Genomic DNA, 22,443 nt, shown 5'->3' with positions numbered 1-22,443 from the left:
TTTAATTTTAGGGGAGATACGAACCTTGGTTGTCGTCCTTCACAGTGGCTACTAGTAAGAATCCTTTGAAACGGCCTTTGAAGAATGTTGCATCAAGGAAAAACAATGGACGACAATGAATAAAACCATCGATACACGCTTTGAAAGATATGAAGTATCTTGTGAACCGGTTGGTGTGGTCATCGTACTCGATGTTAATGTAACTGTCGGGATTGTGTTCCATCACGGTGCCACTGTACCATTGCAACTGATCGAACAATATTGAATGTACTCCAAATAGTTTGCCCTTAGTTTTTTCAACTCCAAGCCACGCTGCACGGTAAGTTATGTCCAGATCGTAGTCTTGTTTCATGTCAAGTGTAACTTTAATTGGGCGGGTGAGTGGCTTGTCACGTATCCGCTCTGCTATGATGTTGGCTACGAAATCAGAACCAACGAGCGGGTTTGTCGACGTGCGTACAGCAACACTGCATATGTGCTCACTAACCCGTTTGCGGAGGTAGAAAAACCCATTTGCCTCCAGTTCCCGTGCATGAACCGTCTATTTGCAGCCCTTCATTTTAGTCATTGCGTAAATAGCGATAATTCAAATTGAGCCATTCTTTGCGTACTTGAACTGGAAACCGCACTCAACAGCGTATTTGTGCAAGACATTGTGAAATTCAAGTACGCCACCTTCAAAATGTTGTCCTATATGAGTAAACCCACGGGCCTACGACTCTGATAGAAATACCTTGTCATTATGGGGGCAGAAGGTTTGCAGCAGGTCGACCTCGTCATACATGTCGAAATTGTTCAACACCCCCTAGAAAAGGTAAAGTAGTTTCATTGACACATTGGTCGGTTGCTTGTATCTACGTCCCAGTCCTAATCTCTTGTTTGACAATGACGTCGACAATTTGTAAATTGAATGAACGAGCAAGACAACTTATGTTCTCCATGTCAACATCATTCTGCAACGTGAATGCATTATACCCTGGTATATTATAAAAAAATAAAATCTTTCCCGGGAGCAGCTCCTTGAAATTGAATAAACGAAATTGACCAGTTTTTCGTAGGTGTGTGGCGGTTGTGGGTTGTAGGCAACATTTTGTAGATTGGTAACAACACATAGGTATCATAAATGCGTCCATCTGCAAAGAGGAAATTCACATCCGTAAACAAGTATGCACAATTAGGGGGAAGTGAAAAAATGAAATGTGTACAAAAAATGCGACCGGTACACTTTATAACACAGATTAAAAAATGTAGATGTAGTAAATACGACGCTCGAAAAATCGAATTAATACAACTACAACAGAGGAAAATATGGAATCGTGTTGGGAACGATTGTAATTAGAAACTTAACGGGTTACCCGTCGAGACCCCGATTCGGGTGGTATGTAAACAAAGCTAAGTCCTTCAGAAAAAGGGTATATGCATACAGTAGACATGTATAACCAAAACGTGACAATAGAGAGAAACAATGATCGAATAATTTTCTGAAAATGTGTGATCATGAGTGTGCAACAGTTCCATATCAACATGACACATACATGGTGAGTGGTGAGGTCATTAGAAGTGGTTGCGTAACGTACCTCGGCATGTATAGCAGTGAACCACGTTCCCCTCGTTAGGATGACAGTGAGTTACATTTCTGTTCAGCAAACCAAGTTCTCGTTCCCCATTCCAAACAACTAAATCCAAAGTAACCCTAATCCCACTTTGAAACCTATGTAAACAGCTTCCCTCACCCCCCATGAAAAATGGGATACGACATGCCAAAAAAAAAGAATAAAATCTCCACAAATCATGACAGGGTATATTCGTCTAGTAATATCCCAAACCATTCAAGCGAACCTGGCAAACAAAGAGAAAACCCGTGGGACCAAATAGATCACAAGATACTTAAATGAGACTTTTCAATAATTTTCCCCCTCTAAAAAAAAAAAAGAAATTTAAAGGTAATAAAAAAAAAACCAACTTAACAGGGTCAAATGTGTAATTCTAGCAACCAAAGGGCAAATCAAGCAAATTCAGATATAATGCAGGGATATTTCAGTAAATACACATCCAAGTAGAAGCAGCTAGGTTCGCTTATTTAGGCGCGCTCTCTCTCTCTCTCTCTAGCTGTTACATTTCTGTGGAGGCGCGGCACCACTAGCTGCATCGTCTATCAGGTACAAGTTAGGGTTGGGGTTAGGGTTTGCGAATATGTATATAAGCACTTTCATATATATAGATATATATATATATATATGTATAATATGAAAATCTATTCATGACTTTGATCGAGTTCTCTTCAGATAATTCGAGTTTCTCCGTACTCTGTTTTGGTATTTTCCAATAATTTTTTTGAATTTGTTGTCTCCGAATCTGATATTTTTCTCTTTTGATGATTTGCTATTATGAAAGTTTGGTGTTTGTGAAAAAAATTAGGTAGGGTTTAGGGTTTGGGGGATTGATTCAATTAGTGCCATGTAATCATATGTTTTGATGTTTTGAAAGTGTATATATATCTAGGGTTTAATTACATATGCAAGTGTATATATGTCTAGGAATGTATAGCTTTTATATTGTTTATACTGAAAGTGAAAATGTCTATTTTGGTTGGGTAGCGGATCATCGTAGCCAATGTGTATTTGTGTCAATTGAATGCTTTTTCTGTATGTGTGCATGAATATAATAAATTATTTTGCTTTTGAGGAGGTCATTTTATATCCATGATTGTCTTGAATTTGACAGTCCCTCTGCGCCACATATAATATAAGCCTAAGAAGAGTTGTTTTGAGGTGGACATCTTAGCTTCCATGATTGACACTGAACGTTATGACATTTTCAAGTTTGGAAAAAAAAAAACTAACTTCATAACTCAACACTAAGCGGCAAATTTGTCCGAATCTACTAAAATTTTAAAGATAGTTCTTAACCCATTAAAGACCAAAGTCAACGTGATCTCTTGGGTAAACTAAAAAGTCATGGTACCAAATCTACTAAAAAAACTATCTGCAGGACTTTCCTCCAAGCTTTTATATGTAACTTAGTGGAATATAGTTGAAGTGTATATGGTGTCCATATGATTTGTTACTTTGGTGGGAAAGGTATAGTTTTCTGGGTGGATATAGTGTTTGGTCCATGAACTCTGCGCATTGTTTGGTCTTTATAGTGGATACTCATTGATAAGTTTATTACCCTTTCTTATAACGTGAGTGTTGATCTTATTTGAATTATTTGGTATGTTGAGTGGGTCAACATATCGTGAGTCAAATTGCTTTGGCAAACATGTGTCTAGAGGAGTTTGAGGGTTATAATCACTTCTCTATTGATGTGATCAAGGAGATGCAAAATGAAGTTGTAACTAGCATGAGAATTTATCAATGAGACAACAATGATTATTTTTTTTGGAATTGCTTTTTGGTAAAAATATGATTCTATTTTCAAGGGGTGCATTGTAAAGTATGCTTTTGTCAAAGGCTTGTATGACCATTTGTTTTTCATATCTTAGATTTTTGATGAGCAATTGGATACCCCTATAAGGTTAAGAAGATTAAGGTAGATATTTCCCATAATTAAATATATTTGGATGAAGGTGAGAGTGGCTTTGGAGTTGTTGTATCATAATCTAATAGTCAAATGAGGAGTTTTTTTATTGGGAAGTGGCAATGTAGAGGAAGGATGGAATAAGTTGAATGTGCTTGTGTTAGTACTTAAGAGATCCTAATTTAAATGAAATCGAATAAATTGCTACAATTGGATGAAATCTAATGGGGTTCAAATATTTGTTTTTCATATCAATTCTTGTCCAAAAAAGAACAATTTGAGTAGAATGCCCTTTTTTGTGTGTTTGAAATGAATATGTTTTTATGTTATTTCATACTATACAATTTTTTTCTTTGTGGGATCATTTTTCCATGAGAGGTTATGAGAAGAATTATAGTTGGAACTTGGATTGCTACCTATGCCTAGATCATGAATGAATGGAAATTATATTGATAAAACCTTTTAATTGTAGCCAATATCTTATTACAAATAATTCCAACAATTTCTAGAGAAAAAGGCATTTATCTATCATAGAGATGGTGTGATTTGATTTATTTATTTATTTTTACTGCTCTTACTCTTTTGAGAAAGATACATTAATAATAATTAAAAAAAAAAAATTATGGTTGTTGAAGGTGAAGTTTGGAAATTAAACAATTCCTTCAGTTGTGTATCGTTGGTTAATGCAGCCTCAGATGCTATACTTCAATTGTTGATTTTAGTATCAAGTAAAATGTTACACCTAGAGGTTTGAGAATGAAGTAGAATAAGAGTTGTAGAATTTTTATATTTGTATTATTATTATTTTGGAATTAGATTGAGTAGGATTTTGTTTAATAGTCTAGAATTTTTAGTTTCATATTTAGGTTTCCTAGTTTATTTTAAAATTATTTATTCTACAAGTATTAAGTTTAGTTAATTGTAAATACATGTGTAAGCCTATGGGCATAGGTAACTTGTTCATTCAATCAATAATATTTTAGAGAGTTCTATTATTTGCCTTGTGGATTCAATGTTGTTCTTGTGAATTCAAGAAATCACATCTACTAGAATGATACATAGTCTTAGTTTTGTTTATTAAGCCTCTTTTGGCAACTCAATCTTTTAGCGTAAAAGTCAAAAAGTCACTAAAAAAAATAAAAAAGTCAACAACCTATACCAAAAAGTCAAAGATTCAAACTTTTTCCACATCTTTTCGTAAAAAGCCAAAAAGTCATTCCTAACATATTAATTTTTTTTTTACCTCATATTTTAGTCAAAAAGCTAAAAGTTTCTAAAATAGCATGTTGCCAAATGAGGTCTTAGAATGATATCTAGCCCCTTCGCCTATTGCCATTGTGCCAATTGGTATCAAAGCGAGGTCTTTCCTTGACTTGATTTCGATGGCTATTGGTGGTAATCAAGGTCAACCAAACCTTGTGGACCAAGCCGAGATGCAGTTTGTAATCATGCCTGTGTTCGAATAGTTGCAATATTCTGTGTTGAGCTTTTCATCTCATCAAAATTTTAGGTATTATGAAAATTTACTTAAATCTAGCGGATGTGAATATTTAGATGACATTCTAGTTTGGCTACTGGATATAGGAGATTTTTTCAAAGTAATGAAAATTCCGAACGAAGAAAAGTGGTGGTATGGGTTATTAAAGCTTACAGGTCTTGCATTGTGGTAGTGGTTGGATTTGCAATCTTCAAGTGAGCACCAGGGCAAGTCTCATATTTGTTCATGGCCAAGAATGAAAAGACATTTAATGGATAAATTTTTGCCATGGAATATTATTGGATGAAAAATACAAGCCAAAGCACCAAATGTGAATATTCATTTCGAAATTATTTTTGAAGAGCTTACATTTGAAGATAAGTCTATATTGCCTCAAGCCCAAGAAATAATTGAAGAACAAGTCTTGATAGTATACCATGAAGAAATTGAAGACGATAAGAAATTATTGCAAAAGTTGAAAATCTTGTTATGGAAAGTAAAGATTCCTCAAAGGAGGAAATTGTCCAATTTCAAGATGAGAATGTCCCTGAACCAGTGATGTCATTAGCTATTTCACCAATTTCTAAAGGTCCTTGAGGACAATTCGTGAAAGCCTTGAATTGTCAAAAACAGGATCCTAGTTTTCATTTTGGTTTGGATGCCAAGATTAATGGAGTGGTTGTTCATGTTATTATTTGGGTGTGGCCAATCAACTGATAGAAAAGATTGATCTCAAATACAAGGTGGACGCAGATTAGCTCATGCATATTAAGTTGTTTCAATCGATGAAAACTCTAGGGCAAGTTTTTTTAAGAGGGAGAGAATGATGACAAGAGTTTCAGAATTTTTATATTTTTGTTCTTATTATTTCAAAATTATATTTTGACTAGGATTTTGCTAAATTGTATTTGAGATCAAAATATAAAAATTATATTTTGACTAGGATTTTCATGCCTACACATAGGTTTTCTAATTCGCGTTGATTTAAGTTCTTAATTTATTTTAGAATTACTTACTTCACAAGTATTAGGTTTAGTTTATTGTAAATACATGTGTAGGCATAAAAAAATTATTCATTCAATCAATAATATTTTTAAAGAGCTTCTCTTTTATTTTCTTTGTGGATTCAAGAAATCATGTCTACTAAAATGATACATAGGCTCCGTTTCGTCTACTAGAATGATATCCAATCCGTTCTTCGATTACCACTACGTCATGTCATTATGTAAATTGAACATAAAGTGAGAAAGGGTTGTCAAGTGAAGATCAATGATTGTATAGGTTTGCAGTGATCCGTATGTTGGCAATGAAGGCAAGATATATAAAGTGCTTGTGGTTTGAAAGGACTTGATGTTCTATGATATAGTGCTATGAATCACATTGATAGAGGATATTTCCTTGGTGAGACAGGCGGGTGATCAAGAACTTGAGTAGCCAACCTCAAGTAGTTTGATTATATTTTTTAGAGTTCTGTTAATGTCGTGTAAGATAGGGTTGGAAGTACCTGTTGTAAACTATGATGAACTAGAATTGCCTTTAACTCTTCCTTTCTTTAACACCCGTATTATGTATTTGTTTATTAGCAACTTTTCTAAACATTCATTTTGTACTCCATAATTATATACACAAGTCTTGCTTGGCATTTGTGTTTATTTGTCTGTGTAATGACATTTGAATTTCCCGTATAGTGATTTTTTCTTTCTTCAAATAATTTATTGGTAGCTTGGGTATGTTTCAACTCTAAGTTCTCTTTGTGTCTTTTTTGTTTGTTTGTGATTACAAATATGATATAAAAATCGGTGGTGTTCTAGCTAATAGTTTGCCATCAGATCATCGGTGATGCTATTTTGAAATAGAGATCTTTGGATACGAAGACAATGAGCAAGAAGAATATGTTAGTGTTTTTGGACGTCTCTATTGATGGTGATCCTGCTGAAAGGATGGTTTTCCAGGTATTACTAGGTTTTTTGAACCAATCTACTGTAATATCAAGTCAGATATTCGCTACATATTCAATAAGCTAAAATCTTTGTTGTTTCTTCCATTTTTTTGATATTTTATTTTCGTTTTGCACAATTAATTCATTGGTGATCTTTGGCCATACAGCTTTTCCCTGATGCCGCTCCAAAGACTGTTGAAAATTTTCGTGCGCTCTGTACAGGTACATCTTGTGTGGGTGATAAGTTAAAATTATCCACTAAAGGGCTTCTACTTTTTAATTTGCATCATATTTCTTTTGCAGCTCCATGTTAACTTAAAATTTTTGTGCAAATATTGTTTATTGGTTCTGAGGATGCCCATACTCTCTTAAAAACATTAAAATGTTCAATTGATCTTGAGCTAGGGATTTAAAATATTACATATAGTTTAACCATTTGTTAGTGTGCCTTATGGATAAGATTTATCTCATAGTTTTCACATCAAAAGCAAATTTAATGCAATTAAACTTTGTCATTACTATATTTTGTGTTTTGGGATGTCATTAGAGCTATGATGTGCGTGTGAAAAGATATATCAAAAAAAAAAAAAATGATGTGCTTGTAAATTCTCTCTCTCTCTCTCTCTCTCTATACATATATATATCTATACATAAGAAGCCTACTACTTTAACTTATTTTATGCTTGCTAATTCATTTGTTGTTTATAGTGGATTATTATATCTTCATCTAATTTTTCAAGATCTCTTATTTTGTAGGGGAGAAGGGAATCAGTCCTAAGACTGGGAGACCCCTACACTACAAAGGATCGTTTTTCCATCGCATTATTAAAGGATCGATGGCTCAGGTATGTCCTATGCTTCTCATGCTCAAGAGTTTTTCAATAGATAGAATGTGATTGATTGGCTCTTGCTTAGTTTTCTGGTTAAGCGCGACTTAGAAGTGGTCTTTGCCTTTTAGTCAGCTATCCTTGTTTATGCTGTAGGATACAGGGCTGATGGTCACGACTGCTTTTCTTGTGATGTAGTTTTAAGGTTGTACTTACTAAGTTGTCTCCTCAAAAATTTACTAAACTTTGCCATACCCAACCCAGTTTTGTAGTAAAAGTTGCCTTCTTAATTATTAGTTCACTAACTCTTGTTATGTATGCTGTAGGGTGGCGATTTTATCAAACGAGATGGTATGTATTCCTTGGGCAGTCAGTTTTTAATATTTTTACCATTCTATAGTTTAGATGTTGCAAATTTCAGGAAAATTATTGTTTGAGTTCCTTTCTTTGACTAGTGACTGATGATAAAAAATTTATTGAACTTTGCCATACCCAATCCATATCATATAGTAGTTACTTATTAACAATGTTTTATCAAGTTTTACAAAATATACTACTTTACTTGAAAAAAATTACACGTTTGAGTATTTAATAGTTTGTAACACTTGATAAAAAAAAAATAGTTTGTAACACTTGATAATAAAACAATGCATAAAAAGTAATATAATTTGTAACATAATGTGTAATTAGTTTTTACAAAATACAGCACCTTTTAATACTCAAAAAGTCGAAGTAGTATAATCACAACAATTTGTACATTTACTATGTATGTTTTGAATAAATTGTTGATATATACATTAATCATCTTTGTTTTTAAACATATATTTGACTTCATTATTTTTTTAAACTTTAGCTACTCTTTTCCTTATTTTAAATCCTATAACTCGTTACAATTCAAAATTGGTCAGGATAGATCAGTATATTTGGTACAACCTTAATTAATAATTAGCTGAAATGGGACCTACCCTTTGTCGTACCATTTTCTTACCAGTACAACTGGGTATAGTATGGTATTCACAACATTGGTATAAATGCTCTTGCATGCAATTTATTATTTGATTGCTTGAACTAAATTGATGAAAAGGCAAGTGCTGCAACAGCTGATGTAAGGATAATCATGATGTCCTGGGGAACCCTCCTCATTATCATATAATTCTCTGTAATGTTAATTGGTTGTGGAACCCAAAGATGAAAAGAGGGTTACAATGCCAAATAGCAAGTTCAGGTTTAAATTTGGACTTACTGATGTTGGCAACTCTCTTGGAACTAGGGGTGAAGCAAACTGAGGCTAGCTGTATTCACGTAATGGTTGTCTTAACTTGTTATTTAAAATGTGCAGGGAGTTGCGGAGAAAGCATATACGGTGAGAAGTTTCCAGGTAAGATACTATTACATTGTTTTTCCTTTTTGTTTCTTCGTTTTTTGTGTGCCAATGACTGGGAGTCTTGATGGTCTAGTCGAGATGCGTTCTTTCAAACAAGCAATGCTTAGAGCTTCTGCATCATCTTTTTAGGAGTGTGACTTGTATTGTTAATAAAAGAATGGCCCAAACACACACAGCCACAGAGATCTATATACATTTCTTATTTCCCATATAATTTGTATCTTGAGAGCAAATGGGTTTCCTTTTGCATTGCCTGTGAAGGTTGGGACTGACTTTGATCTTATTCTCGGTGCTTGGGAGCTTCGACCCTATGAAATTTGGACAATTGTATTTGTCTCTTAAAATGGTAGGGTGTATGGATATTATGTCTATGTGTATATGCATCTCCTTGATCTATGGGTTGCTGTGTTATTGCTATCTGGTGCTTGATGCGTTCAAAATGAACTTGTTTCATGTTGGCATTGTTATCAGTTTTTTTCCCCCCATTTTATTTAGTTCCTGTTTTATTGCTGGTGTATGCTTTCTATGTGGCTAGTTAGGGTGTACGAGAAAATATAGTAATTCTTACTGTATTTATTTGTTTCCATTAATTTTCTTTATGCATGAAAGCAGTGATGGTTATGTCTTTAGGAATAGTTGATTGTTGAAGATGGATTCTTTTGGCTTGGGTGGTTATATGTATGTATATATTTTTGGGTTGTTGTGTGTGTGTGTGTGTGTGTGAGAATAAGAGAATATACTTTTACATTAGAACTCTGAATCTTGAACTCTTTTTTTTAAAGAAGTTTTTACTTCAATGGAAGGTTATATCTATTTCTTGTTTTAAACGTGTCACTCTTGGTAAGAACTATATTATCTATCAGGCGCAGGCAAAATCTGAGTGGGTTCAGTTCTATTTTTAAACATTTAAGACATACCACCAAGTGGTAAGAAGGTGGCCAGATTAGTTACACATATCTAGTTATCAAAAAGATATGAAATTAGAAATTAATGGAACTTAAAGCTTGATTTTTTCACATAATGTTAAACGATTTACATTCATATACAAATAATTGTTCCAATAACACCAATTTAGATTTGCATATTTGTAATGAAGTGGTCTGGCATAGCGACCTGGTAGTTCAGCCTGTGAACCATGACTAGCCCCCCCTAATTGGATTGATTGACAACTCAATTTGCCTTTATAGCTGCGATTGTCACCTCATGAGTACCCAGACTGGCACCATGGCATTACCACTGCGCATGTAAGCTTCCTTGGTGTTGGGTGAAATATCATGATCTTTTGCCACCTTTGCCACTAGTTGCATTCACCTCCACAACACACAACCGTGTGTGGAAGTCTTGTTTCATCAGATATGTGGATGATACTACACTATTCTTGTTGCCTTTGATAATACCAACATGATTACTTTACTATAGTGGCTAGACCACCTACTGTTACTGTCCACCTTTATAAATTTTAGAACCTGGTCCTGTATTCTTTGTTGTCTTTTTACCACAATAAATGTTAAATGATTCAGCTTCATGTACAAATAATTTTTCAAATGTTTTTTATTTACTAAGATGATTAATAAAAAAAATACAGAGATAAAAATGATCTACATACGATTTTCAAAGATTTAGAAAAAGCTTACGATAGGATGCCTAGAAATGTAAGACATGTATATTGATAAAGTAGGGTGTGACCAAAGGGTATATTGATGGAATAAAAGACATGTATAATGAGGTTGTGACTATAATTAAATCATATGCTGGAGAAACTAACTATAGTATTGCATCAAGGTTAACTTTGCCTATTTGCCTTAGTTATGGATGGAATAACTAAATATATTCCAGATGATGTCCCACAGTGTATATTGTCGTGTATGGTATTGTTAACTAAGGAAGAAATTGACACTAAATTAGAAATCTGGAATATAGATAGGAGCACTTGAGCCAAAAGGGTTTAAAAGTAGTAGAAAATGGAGAAGTGAAGATTGAAAATTGGAAGATAACATGGTGATTATTTTTATTACATAGGTTTGATTATCAATAAGGATGGAGGAGTTGAGGATAATGTGATCCATAGAGTCAAAGTAGGTTAACTTAAGTGGAGTACCTCTGGCATATTATATGATCAATGGACACCAAACATAATTGAAAGAAGAATTCTATAAAACAACTCTAAGTTCATCTATGACTTGGGATGTGATGGTAATGAAAGATATTAATTTATTTAATTTAACCAAGCATATAGCCCTTGACAGTGCGGAATAACAAAAAAGGATTCATGTAGCCCGTCCCACTTGATTGGGACACAAGACTCTGTTTGGTGATTTAAAATTGCATATTTGTAATGAAGTGGTCTGGCCAAACAACTTGGCAGTTCAACTTGTGAAGAATGACTAGCCCCTCTCATTGGATGGATATCTCAATTTGCGTTTATAATATGTCACTTCGTCAGCACCTAGACTTGCACCACTACCAATCGTGCTGCTTATGTAAACTTCCTCTTGCACGAATGTGGTGCTGTGAGATTTATCACCATTCACCACTTTTACTACCTGTGCTGCTAGTTGCATTCACCCCCACAACACAACAAATGTAGGTTGGAAGCCATGCAAGGATATGGTATGTGGGTGATATTGCACATTCTTGTTGCCTTTGCCAACACTGCATGATTACTGTTGTAGCGACTAGATTACTTTTATCGTCCACCATAGCCACAGGTGCCACTTACACCACATTTGTTGTTATGAATTTGATGCCATCACTACGGTTGCTACTAAGTGAGCTTTGCTTATAGGTATTAGGTGCAACCACAAGTATCATCATTCACCTTTGCCCTAGGAAACACCAATGCTCCAAAATGAGTGTTAGGTTGTTCCCGACATGTATCGGACACGCCACATGGCAGCTCATTGTTTTAAAAATTTTAATTATATATTTTTTTTGCAGGACATGTTGGCAACACTTCATGGACGTGTCCACTGTTTGGACATGCTTGAGGGAAACTTTGTGGATTTTATTTTTTATAATTTTAGAAAGCTTATTTGATATCAAAGTAAAATAGAGGGGAACAAGGTTGGGGTAAGTGAAAAAAAAGAAAAAAGAAAAAAAAAAAGACGCCATATATAAATCGATGCCCCTCATATCTCTATGCCCTAATTTTATATTCTTATACTTAGGAAAAGAAATTAAAAATTAAAATATATACATAGCAAATAAAAATATATAAAAATAATATACATCTTTTTCGTATCCCTATTGTGTCCGTATCCTTATATTTTAAAATCACCATCTCCTGTGTCCCTGCTCTTGCAAATGTCTGAGCTGAGCCTTTTGCTAAATGTCATTTTTTCTACACTGTAACATTCACCCATTCACCTAGAGAATGAGTTCGATTTGCTGTGATGCAATGCCCTACATTTTTTGAATAGAATGATGGGCTTATTTCTTTAAGTGGATTATCTATTATGTTGTAGTGCAACAATTTTTGTTTCCGGATACATTTCAGGGATTTTTTAATTGCCAACAATTATAAGTATGGGTTTATTTTGTATAAATGTAAAGTCTTACCCATGAAGTATGATAGGGTAAGACTGTGTACCTACCTTTGATGTGCAAGTGTTTGTCTTGTACTATGTGCTTTATATGAATTAGCATCTTGTAAATTGGATCCAGTGTGCGCAAGGTATAGATCTAACTGATTTGGTAGTCTTCCAATATCAAAAGTTTTGACAATCAACAAATGCTGTGTGTGTGTCTGTGTTAGGTTCTTTACTTGTTGGGTGTCTTTGTAAACTGGCTAACTACTTTCATGTATCTAACCAACTGGTTGTTGTTGTGCCATATTTCAGATGAGCCGCCATCCAAGCTAAAGCATGATGAGCGTGGTACTCTATCAATGGCAGTGGCAGATCGTGATGAACGTGGTTCTTTATTCATAATTACCTTCAAGGCTAATTATCGTCTTGACAGGTTTGTTTATCTGCAATGCTGTTAGGAAACTTAGCATGGCAGTTGAACTGGCTTCAGTTTGGGTGCCTATATTTCTACAAATTATTACTATTTAGCATGCTCTTCATATTTTTGCATGATTAGATATTTTCATCTTAATTTCTTCATTGTGGCATTTCTTAACAGGAAGTATGTTGTTTTTGGGAAGATTGTGGATGGATATAAAGTTCTGAATAAGATTGAAAATGTGGGTGATCATGAAGGGAGACCATCTGTAACAGTGAAGATTATCAATTGTGGTGAATTTCATGAGGGTGAGAATCAGGGAGCTCTGCTGTTTTTTGGTGGTGATTGATTCTGCTTTGTCAAGAAGAAATGTTGTTTTGTAAAATATTCTAGTTAGAGGTCTCATATGTAAAATATTTAACGTTATTTTGTAAAATAACTAATATTTGAGGTTGTTTTGTAAACACATTTAAGGTTATTTTGTAAAATATTTCTTTCAGAGGTCTCAGCTATTATACTTATATTTTAATTCCTAATTGTTAAATATTATATTTTATATGCTGAAGGGTGCATTATCCAGTGGGTTTTACTTGTTGATTTAATTGTAATGTGCAGAGAAAAAGAAGGCGAATAAATTGAAAATGGGAAAGGATGCCTTTTTGGAGGCTAATAACCATGAAGTACGTCGTAGAGGAAAGCACAAGAAATCTTCAAGAGATAGGAGAAAAAAGAGAAGATATTATTCATCTGAATCAGATACTTCATCAGATAGCGAGATTGAATCATCTGAATCTGACAGTGATTCTGAATCATCTATGTCGTCATCGTCTGATTTAAGTTCTTCGAGTGACGACAGGCGAAAGAAGAGAAAGAGATCTTCCAAGAGAGACAGGTATAGACGTGGCAAAAGGAGGGATAGACGGCGTGATAAAAAGCGGAGGCGACGCGATAGGAGGTTGAAGCACAGATCCAAAAGGTGTTTGTATATATTGTTGAATAATATACATGTATTGTCTGGTCTATGGTTTTTCTGTCACAGAGGCACTGTTAGTAATTTATCAATTCTCCAAACTTATTTTTCCTTGGAGCAAATTACGCAGGTAGTCCTTATATTTTGCCACTTGTGTCATCTTTGTCCCTAGAGTTTCAATTTGCTCATTTTTGACTCTTAATTTTAGATTTTGCATCAATTTGGTTCAATTGATAATGCTGTTAAGGGTTTTGACAAATTTTTTTTACTAAAATTGGTTGAGGTTGAGTTACTGAATTGATCTAAATTCTGATTTTTCTCCTAAAAGCATGACACATTTCGTTTATATGCTCATTTGCTGTAAAAGAATGCTAACCGTTAGAATCAATTGGACCAATTGAGACAGTAAAAATTCAGGGTCAAAATCGATTCAATGTAAATTACAGACCAAAATGCTACAAAGGCCAAAGGACAGGACTAGCAATGTAATTTCCCTTTTTCTTATTATGGTTAGATAAAACTATAATCTCTTGAATCTCTATAGTTTAATTAATTGAGCTATCTGAATTTAGAGATGCATAGGAGACTTTAATATTCAAGTTCCACCTCAGCATAACTCTATATTTGTTAGACCGTGAGCTTTCTGAATTAGAGTTATTGCTTTTCCCAGAGTGTAAATAAATTCCAATAATTGCTTTTCCCAGTGTAAATAATACCAATAATTGCTTTTCCCAGTGTAAATAAATTCCAATAATTAGCACCAAAGGATCATCTTTGCTGTCTGGTGTAAAATTTTTCTTCAAAGGTTGCTTTGGTATCATGGTCGACCATACTGATGCGATGACTTTCAAATTTGACAGTGTGTAGCAAATTGTTGATGTGCATATTCTACAATTATTATGCTCACTGCTTACCTGTCTAAAGAAATGGTTTCTGACATCTTTGATAAGTTCTGGTCTTTGTCCATAAAATTGACTTTGCATTCTGATGTTTTTTTAATACCTCAAGTAGAAGACAAAATCTAAAGTAACTCCTGCATGGAGGTGCTAACTGGTCAGAAGAAGGTTACTTATGCTACATATGGTTTTCCTATTCTTTGTTTACTTTTTTACTTTATTTATTTATTATTATTATTATTTTTCCTGGTTTAAATTTTTTCCCCCCGTGTTTGTTTTCGTGAAGGAATTGTTTTTTGTACAAATCTTTTGCTGCGGTAACAAGTTTCCCTTTTAACTGTTTTGACTGTTGTGTTTTGCTGCTGAAGTTCCTTTTTTGTTTTTGCTATATTTTGATAGGGCATCTGATAGTCCTACTGATTCTGAGAGCGAGAGTAAAAGTGAAAGTAGCCCAGATGATGGTGATGCTGACCGGAAGAATAAAAACCAGCCTCAGATAACCGGTATGATTCCTTATCCATGTCATGCCTTAGATTTATACTTTGCTTCTCCCCGTTGTATTTGTATCCATAAAGGTATCGTCACCTATATATGCTGGTGTGTGTGTGATTGGCACTTTTGTTTTATTTTTAAATTATTTTAAATTAGTTAGTATGCATCTGTTATAGTATATGTTGAACAGTACAATGCGGATAATTGAAGATTTGAAGTATGCTAAGAGATGCCATAAAAATGTAAATTATCGAGTATGTTTTGCAGTCTCTTAGTTTTAGTACATGATATGTGCAAAGTTTCCTTTATATTGATTACTTGATTGTCTGATGAGGAGACGGGGAGGCTCACCTCCAGCTCTGTTTGTTGTGTTCTTATGCATGCAAGGGAGGGACTGTCGGAGTACGAGTTGGTTTTCTGCATTTCTTTTCATGTTTTTTAGCTGCAAGTCCTATAATATGTTTGACATTTTTGCCTCAAGTCATGTCCTTTTTTGAGTATCTATTTTGTTTTGTCCACCCCATGAGATACTGGAACGAGATTTTTCATTGTTAAAATGCTCGAGAATTTATGCATGAAGACAATGGCATTTTTGTCATAGTTGATGATTGGCATTTTGCATTTTGCATTTTGCATTTTGCATGGACACATTATTTTCAGCAATGCAATTAAGGCTACAGTATCTGCTAAGATTCTTATGTCCAACATCTTAATTTTCTTAGATAGAACACTTATCGGATTTGTTCTCCTTTTTCTTTAGTGTTTTTTAAATGTCTCAACTGTTTTTGTTGACTTCATGTAGTTGGAAATCAGTCTCCTTTGGATGAGGAGAGAGCTACTTCTATTCCTCATAAAAAGGGAGAGGCAACTGATATGCATGAAAGGGAAGAGGGTGAATACCCCAAGGAAAATGGAGGGCAGCGGAGCAATGGAATAGAAGTGGAAAATAAGTCCGACAGAAGTGCAGATCGGCCTGATGTAATGGATGATCACCCAGGAAAATCTAGGTTTACTTCCCATTCTTATCACACCTCAGTTACTGTTATTCTTATGGATTGTTCCAGATATGGCATGTTACTAAAAGTTGATGAGCAGGAGCCGAAGCGTTAGTCCTAAAAGGGCCATGAGCAAGAGTATGAGTATTAGTCCCAAGAAGAGCCAGGGTGTGAGCCCCAGACACAGTGTGAGCAGAAGTCCTAGTGTTGATAAAAGCCCTCGAGTCTCACGGAGAAGCAGGAGTATCAGCAGAAGCCCAGTGAGAAGTGGCAGCAGAAGTCCTGTGAGGGGCAAGGGAAGAAGCATCAGCAGGAGCCCTTTGAGAGCCCGACCTGGAAGAAGCATTAGTAGGAGTCCCACAACATCCCCACCTCTAAGGAGCCTTAGCCGAAACTCACTAAGAACCTCATCAAGGAAGTCATCGCGAAAGTCAGTGAGCAGAAGCCCTATAAGAATTGTGAGAAGTGTAAGCAGAAGCCCTGTTAGATCCTCTCGAAGAAGTGTCAGCAGAAGCTCAGGTAGGGCCCCTTCTAGGAGAAGTCCTAGCAGGAGTCCAGTTAGGGCTCCTACAAGGAATAATCGTCGCAGCCATTCAAGGAGTCCTGTAAGTGCAGGACGCAGGGTGTCTCCTATTTCTGATCGTGGAAGGAGCTCATCAAGAAGTCCTTCCCCAGATGGGTCGCCCAAGCGCATCAGAAGGGGGAGGGGTTTCAGTCAGCGATTTGCGTTTGCCCGCAGATACAGAACCCCTTCTCGTTCTCCTGTGAGGTCCTACCGTTATGGCGGTAGAGGTGATCGTGACAGGTAATAAGCAAATCTGTATTTGTAGATTCACTAGCAAGTAAGACCACTACTCACATTGTTGTGCTTTTCTGTGAAATGTCATTTACTTTTCCTGTTGATGGTTGTTTGTGTCGCCAGATATTACAGGAGATCCCCTAGGCGTTACAGGAGCCCACCCAGAGGGAGAACTCCTCCAAGGTCTGTGATCTGCCTATATCTATTTACTTTAAATCCACAATATGTTCCATAAATTCAGCTTTTATTTCTTTCATCAGTTCTGAATCGGCTTGCTTTTGTGTTGAGAAATGCATTGTGAAACTGATTTAATTAGTGTAGTTGGATTTGAGTCAGTTTATGTATCATCCTCCTATTGATATGTAAAGATGTTAAGGGTGAATGCTGAACCTGATGATGTTTTTACCCCTGGTGAGTGAGTTGAGATGTAAAGCATTTCAATTTCAAATTTTTATATTTAGCAAATAAATAAATATTTTAAAATTGTAAGTAATATTAAAAATATAAAGGTATAAATACTTTCTTACGGTGTGGAACATTTTACTGCAGAAAGGATGCTTGCCCCCTTTGAAGATGAAATCGACATTCTTAGCATCAGTTATTTAACTTTTTCACTTGGGCCATTATTTTGTATTTTTTGGGTTGTTCATTTACTTAACTTTTTTTTTTCTTCATGGAATATAGTTACAGAAGAGGATCTTCTTTTTAATATATAAATTATGTATTAGACTATGTTTAACAACAACCTAATGCAAGTTCTCCTTATGCATACTCCTCATATGCTTATACATGAAAGGCGTACAAGGTGCACGGATTAGACTGTGAAGCACAAGTCTTTGGGAAGCACGGATATGCATACGGGATGCGGATATGACGATACGGCAAAATTTGAAAAACTAGGATTACGGGTATGGGAGGGATACGTTCGTAAAAAATATTATTTTTATAATTTTTAGTAATGTAGCAGTAGTATGTATAAAAATAAAACTTAAAGCAAATTACTACAGATAATACGAAGAGATAAAGATAAATAATTTAAAATATATACATTTCAATATAAAAAAAAATTACAATATTATTTTTTATTAATATATTTAAGAATTTTTTTTTTAATGAAAATGGGATTAAAATAATATGTGAATTAAAATGCTAAGAAAATCTAATATAATTATGTAAAATTTATATTTTCTTTAAATCTCATAAGAGGTCAATGTAATTCACCTAAACATAAATTATGATGGATTTAAAATGTCATCTCATATTTAAAATGTGTATTGATCATATTTAAAATTATAAATTCTACCATTTAGATCAATACAAATTTATATTTTGTTCTCACAACACATAATGATCCTAAAGAAAAGAGACCATCCACAAGTCTTCTAAATACAGTCAAAAAATTGTCTTAAGTGCCCTAAAAAAAGGTGTAAAAAATTCTACTCCCATTTTGTTAGCATGCCGAGATGTCTTTTTCTTAACAAACACTTTAGATGATCGAGGGAGCGGGAGAGGGAGAGGGAGAGAGAGGGATCGAGAGCGAGAGCGAGAGCGAGAAGGAGAGAGAGAGAGAGTGAGTGAGATCGGGCGAGAGGGACAGAGAGATCGAGCGAGAGGGAGAGAGAGAGAGGTAGCGAGAGGGAGAGGGAGAGAACGAACCTTGATCGACGACGACGACGACGACGACTCTACCTTGCTGCCGTTCGCGAATCGCGATAGAGACGACGACGACTTACTTCTGTTTGAGTTGTTGCTACTTCGAGGTGAGTGAGCTAGGGCTTGGTTGATTTTATTATATTTTATTTTTTGTTTTTGTTTTTGTTTTTTGTTTTATTTTAGATTACTTTTGTTATTTTACACTTTGATCCCATTATAAGTTTTTAAAATTATTTTTTCGCCCCGCCATATCCCGAAAGTATTCCAAGCGTATCCCTGAAGTATCTTCGCGTATCCCAAACGTATCCGAAATTCAAAAAATTTAAAAAAAAATTGGGGTACTTTTTTGCCGTATCTGATACGTATCCCGCCGTATCGGACGCGTATCCGTATCCGATATGTATCCGACACGTGTATGGGGGCCATTTCGGAGTATCCGTGCTTCATAGAGTGTCACCTAAAATATAGTCTCCATGCATTTTGCTTTGCCCTCGTCTTGAGGCAAACCTCAATAACGCCTCAAGGAAAAACATAGTTAATGCTCAATCACTACAACTAAGAATACTAATTTCACTTTCAATAAAGCAAATCTTCCTTCTCCGCAGTAAGCCTTGACTAAAAAAGTACTTACACCTTTATATTTAATTTTGATGCATTTATTTATTGTTTTAAAATATTTAAATTATTTGCTAAATATAAAATTTCAGAGTTTGAAATGCTTATGCGTCATCTCATGAAGGATAAAACACCTCACATTATGCATTTGCCTTTAAAAACTTTGGTTAGTCCAAATATTTGCATAAGTGGTGTTCATTTATGTGGTTTTGTGCATGTAAATATGGTGAGATTTTTGAATTATTCTTATCATGATATGTTTTTTCCTTGAAGGGTCCAATCTATTATGTTAATTATTGTTTTAATTATTTAATATTGGTTCAGTTAGGTGCTACTCGCTTGATGGTTTAGTAGTTGTGATATTGTAGTGGTCTATTGGTTCGGTTTTCTTCAAGGGTTTTATCTGCAACTTTTTATGTTTAGGTTTGTCTTAATTCAGTCTCAGGGACATTGAGTCAAAATGCTTTTACTTGAACCCTAACTGAGTTGTAGCACTGTTATTGTTCCCTTTATCACATTTGCTTCGTACTTGGTATCTACTGTTTGCAGATATAGAAGCAGAAGAAGCAGGACTAGGAGTCCTGTATCACGGAGCCCAATCCGCTACCGTGACCGCCGTTATAGTCGCAGCCCTATTCGCAGTCGCAGCCGTTCTCCCATTGAGACGTCTAGATACCGTGAGTACCCCCCACTTGCTGAGAGGCGGAGGTCACCTTCTCGCAGCAGGAGCTCCTCCTCAGTATCGAGGTCCTCACTTGACTCGCAATCACCCAAAAGGGCAGCAAGCAAAGAAAGGTCAAGGTCATCTTCTGGGAGTCCCCCGGGGAAGAAGGGCTTGGTCTCTTATGGAGATGGATCTCCGGACTCAGGCAGGTAAGGCTGTGTTGGTGGTGATGATAGTAAATGGATGGTGGAGATGATCTTGTTATGACCTGTGGTTAGGAGGTTTGGACTATGTATGTTGAATAATAGATGTTGCACCTTATGTTTTGGCAAGTAATCATGGCTGCCGCGTAGATATTCTCTTATTCAATAGCTGTTCGTAGTCGGTTGTTCATTCGCGGGGTAAACTTCTAAGTCAGAGATAATGAGAGGATTCAATTTTGGAATTTGGTTGACGTGAACAAATATATGCACTAGTTAACTTGCGAAGTTTATTTGTGCTGAATTATTAATATGTTTGCCTTCACTTAAAACCTCATTCAGTGCACCTTTTTTGTTTTGGGTAAATTACACTACCTTTTTAACATAATTAGCCTGACCCCTCTTAAGGTTTTATTTTACGTGACAATTAGGTTTTTAATCATCAATAATTTGTTAATCGTATGAATAAGAAAAATGATGTTGGTATTTCTTATTTATTAAAATATATATATCTATTTTTGTTTATTTCAATGATTATTCACTATATCAATTTTAGCCGAGAGGGATGTCAGTAAAAGAATTTTAAAATTGTGGGACTAATTATATATATATATATATTATAAATTTTAAGGGTAGTGAGTGTAGTTCACCTTTTTGTTTTTGTGTTTTAGTGGGGGAAGGTTTTTATGGTAGCAATTTAAATTGGGTTTTTGAAATTTATTTTTATTTTTAATACTATGATGATAAATTGGAATTTGGGAAAACATGGTGAGTCGGCGGAGACTCCATATGATCTTAATGTCTCAATTTTTTTTTTTCCTCTTTTCTTCTACATTATCCAAGCAAGAAGAAAATGTATGATTTCTTTCTCTTCTTCTTGAAGGTAGTGAAGTCTCTGTTACAGACATTTGTCTTTCCTCAAAGAATTTTGTTCATCCTTTTTGGTGTGACTATGTCTCATCATTGAAAATGCATAACTTATCAAATTTCTTTTTTAATCATTTCTTTTATTTTTTTCTCTTATTTTAAAGTTTTGTTTGCTTTCCTTTTTAATTGTTTATTATTATTATTTTTATGCCTTTTTGGGGGTTGGGTACTCTTAAATCTTTTTTGTACATGTCAGAAGATAGATCTTTCGGATTTAGTTGAAACTCTTTTATTTTGTCATTTGATGGTTTTACAGCTTGAAGTTGTTGACCTTGGAGGCTTTTATTGGAAGTTCTGCCTTGTTCTATTCTCTCTGATATTCAGAATAAAAATGAGTTTAGTTGATGAGTCTTGCATAGAATGCATGAGACAATAGAGTACCATACAGATCCTGTTATAGCTGCTGGTTTAACTGAAGTCCTAGGAACCTTGGAGATACATAAGAAATCAAAACAATAAAGAATATAAAATGACAAGGGTAAATTACAGTAAATCCTCTTAAAGTATGATTCATTTGCATTTTGCCTCCTTAAATTTCAAAATTTAACATTTAACCTTTTAAATTATCATCTTATTACAATTAACTCTTTTTTGTTAGGATTCTGTTAAGAATTTGTAGAAAATCAGATCACGTGAAAGAAAATGACACAATTTTTTAAATTTTGAGGGCAATAATACTTATATTTGGTGATCCTGTTTGCACTTTGCCACTAAGATAAGAGAGACAAAGTGCAAATGAAATCATTAGATAAGAGTATTATTATGAGGAAATATCATTTTCCCCTCCAAACTATTACGCGTTTTTTACGTTGACACCTATATTTCGATTTATTTCAATTTAGTACCTGAACTTTTTACAAATTGATCAATTAGAGCTCTGCCGTCACCTTCCATCCACAATTGGACGGAATGTGCTGATGTAAGGGGCAAATTGATTTTTAAAGTATAGTTTGGGGGCAAATTGATTTTTAATTTAGGGATAAATTGAATTTTAAGGTATAGTTTGTGGAGTAAAATGAAATTTTAAATGCCATGTCAACACATTCCGTCCAATTGTAGACGGAAGGTGACGACAGGGGTCTAATTGATCAATTTGTAAAAAGTTCATATACTAAATTGAAATAAATCAAAGTATGGGGGT

General features: G+C 34.8%; 1 protein-coding gene across 7 annotated transcripts; it reads left to right on the top strand.

Annotated features, from left to right (window-relative positions):
* The first annotated feature begins 2,029 nt into the window (after window positions 1-2,029).
* On the top strand, window positions 2,030-20,663 carry LOC114269712 (peptidyl-prolyl cis-trans isomerase CYP95). Of its 7 annotated transcripts, none has more exons than XM_082894661.1 (15): window positions 2,100-2,159; window positions 6,853-6,948; window positions 7,103-7,157; window positions 7,692-7,780; window positions 7,919-7,967; window positions 8,089-8,113; window positions 9,102-9,140; window positions 12,986-13,106; window positions 13,272-13,399; window positions 13,707-14,067; window positions 15,357-15,460; window positions 16,252-16,456; window positions 16,545-17,249; window positions 17,367-17,426; window positions 20,061-20,663. In XM_082894661.1, the coding sequence occupies exons 8-15, from the start codon at window positions 13,033-13,035 to the stop codon at window positions 20,386-20,388; spliced, it is 1,965 nt and encodes a 654-aa protein (XP_082750787.1). In that variant the 5' UTR covers window positions 2,100-2,159; window positions 6,853-6,948; window positions 7,103-7,157; window positions 7,692-7,780; window positions 7,919-7,967; window positions 8,089-8,113; window positions 9,102-9,140; window positions 12,986-13,032; the 3' UTR covers window positions 20,389-20,663. The 7 variants fall into 7 exon arrangements, with proteins under 7 accessions (XP_028066874.2, XP_082750784.1, XP_082750787.1 ...); XM_082894659.1 differs by having other exon boundaries at window positions 2,108-2,159; window positions 6,808-6,948; XM_082894660.1 differs by having other exon boundaries at window positions 2,109-2,159; window positions 6,826-6,948.
* The last annotated feature ends 1,780 nt before the right edge of the window (window positions 20,664-22,443 follow it).

This window comes from Camellia sinensis, chromosome 11 (assembly GCF_055761805.1).
Source record: "Camellia sinensis isolate YWXY chromosome 11, ASM5576180v1, whole genome shotgun sequence".
In the NCBI taxonomy this organism is placed as follows: domain Eukaryota; kingdom Viridiplantae; phylum Streptophyta; class Magnoliopsida; order Ericales; family Theaceae; genus Camellia; species Camellia sinensis.
This window is presented reverse-complemented; position numbering and strand designations above follow the sequence as displayed.